Source organism: Aptenodytes forsteri, unplaced genomic scaffold, assembly GCF_000699145.1.
Source record: "Aptenodytes forsteri isolate BGI_AS27 unplaced genomic scaffold, ASM69914v1 Scaffold15, whole genome shotgun sequence".
Lineage (NCBI taxonomy): Eukaryota > Metazoa > Chordata > Aves > Sphenisciformes > Spheniscidae > Aptenodytes > Aptenodytes forsteri.
Genome location: NW_008795129.1, coordinates 26342348 through 26343386, shown reverse-complemented (window position 1 = coordinate 26343386; position 1039 = coordinate 26342348). Strand labels below are relative to the sequence as shown.

Sequence of the window (1039 nt, the reverse complement as noted above, 5' to 3'; positions counted from 1 at the left end):
GGGAGCGGACCCGAGCCGGCATCCGCGGCGGGCGGCGGGCACGGCCGCGCTCCCCGCCCGCCCCGCTCCCACCCCGCAGAAACTTCTCTTGACTAAAATCGGGCTGGATCTAAATGCCTCCAGTAGTAAAATAGGTGACTTCCTTCCCGGGGGAGCGGACCCGAGCCGGCATCCCGCGCAGGCGGCGGGCACGGCCGCGCTCCCCGCCCGCCCCGCTCCCACCCCGCAGAAACTTTCTACTTCTCTTGACTAAAATCGGGCTGGATCTAAATGCCTCCAGTAGTAAAATAGTGTGACTTCCTCCCGGAGAAAAGCAGAGCTGACAAGCGAGGTACAATTCCTCTGACAAAGAGGAAGGCGTTGTACCCTTCAATAATTATTTCAATAGGTTGCAGAGGAGCCCTTTTAAACTCTGGAGCGCTCTCGAGTTGACCATGTGGGTTTATTTCCTTTGTATATAGCAGCTAAATGTTTTCGGAAATCGCTGTAGTAGACTAATTAAGAGGCTTACATAGGCAGCTATAAGTTTCGTTACCGATGAATAAAGGAGCAAAGAGGATACGTTTTAAGTACACTTTTATTGTTCATTTAGGCTTCGTACCTTTGCAGCAGAAAGAGTGCTGAAAATAAAGGATTTTAATCTCTCCTCAGTGACGGGAGAAAAAAAAATAGCCCAGTAACTGATCAAAGAGTCAATGGCGCTGAACCGACAGTTTATGGATTTCTGTTTGTGCTACAAAATAAAAAATAAATCACTGATAAATACGGGGTTTCATCAGAGGAAAAGTAACAATCAGCAGAAGTTATATGGCACGCTGCAACAACAAACATTCGCAGCCACGGACTGCATGTTATGTCTGCGCTGTCATAATAAATCACTGATAAATACGTGGTTTCATCAGAGGAAAAGTAACAATCACCAGAAGTTATATGGCACGCTGCAACAACAAACATTCGCAGCCACGGACTGCATGTTATGTCTGCGCTGTCATATATTACCCCCTCTGTTTGCAAAACAATACCTGGCGGTGGGGCCGCC

At 48.3% G+C, this 1039-nt stretch overlaps 1 protein-coding gene across 1 annotated transcript in view; it reads left to right on the top strand.

Annotated features, from left to right (window-relative positions):
• The window catches only part of EBF3 (early B-cell factor 3), a 122317-nt gene that overhangs the window by 2947 nt on the left and 118331 nt on the right, over positions 1-1039 (top strand). Inside the window, exon 5 of the mRNA XM_019471653.1 lies at positions 593-631. Coding sequence (XP_019327198.1) covers positions 593-631 — 39 coding nt within the window. The remainder of the gene's footprint in view (positions 1-592; positions 632-1039) is intronic.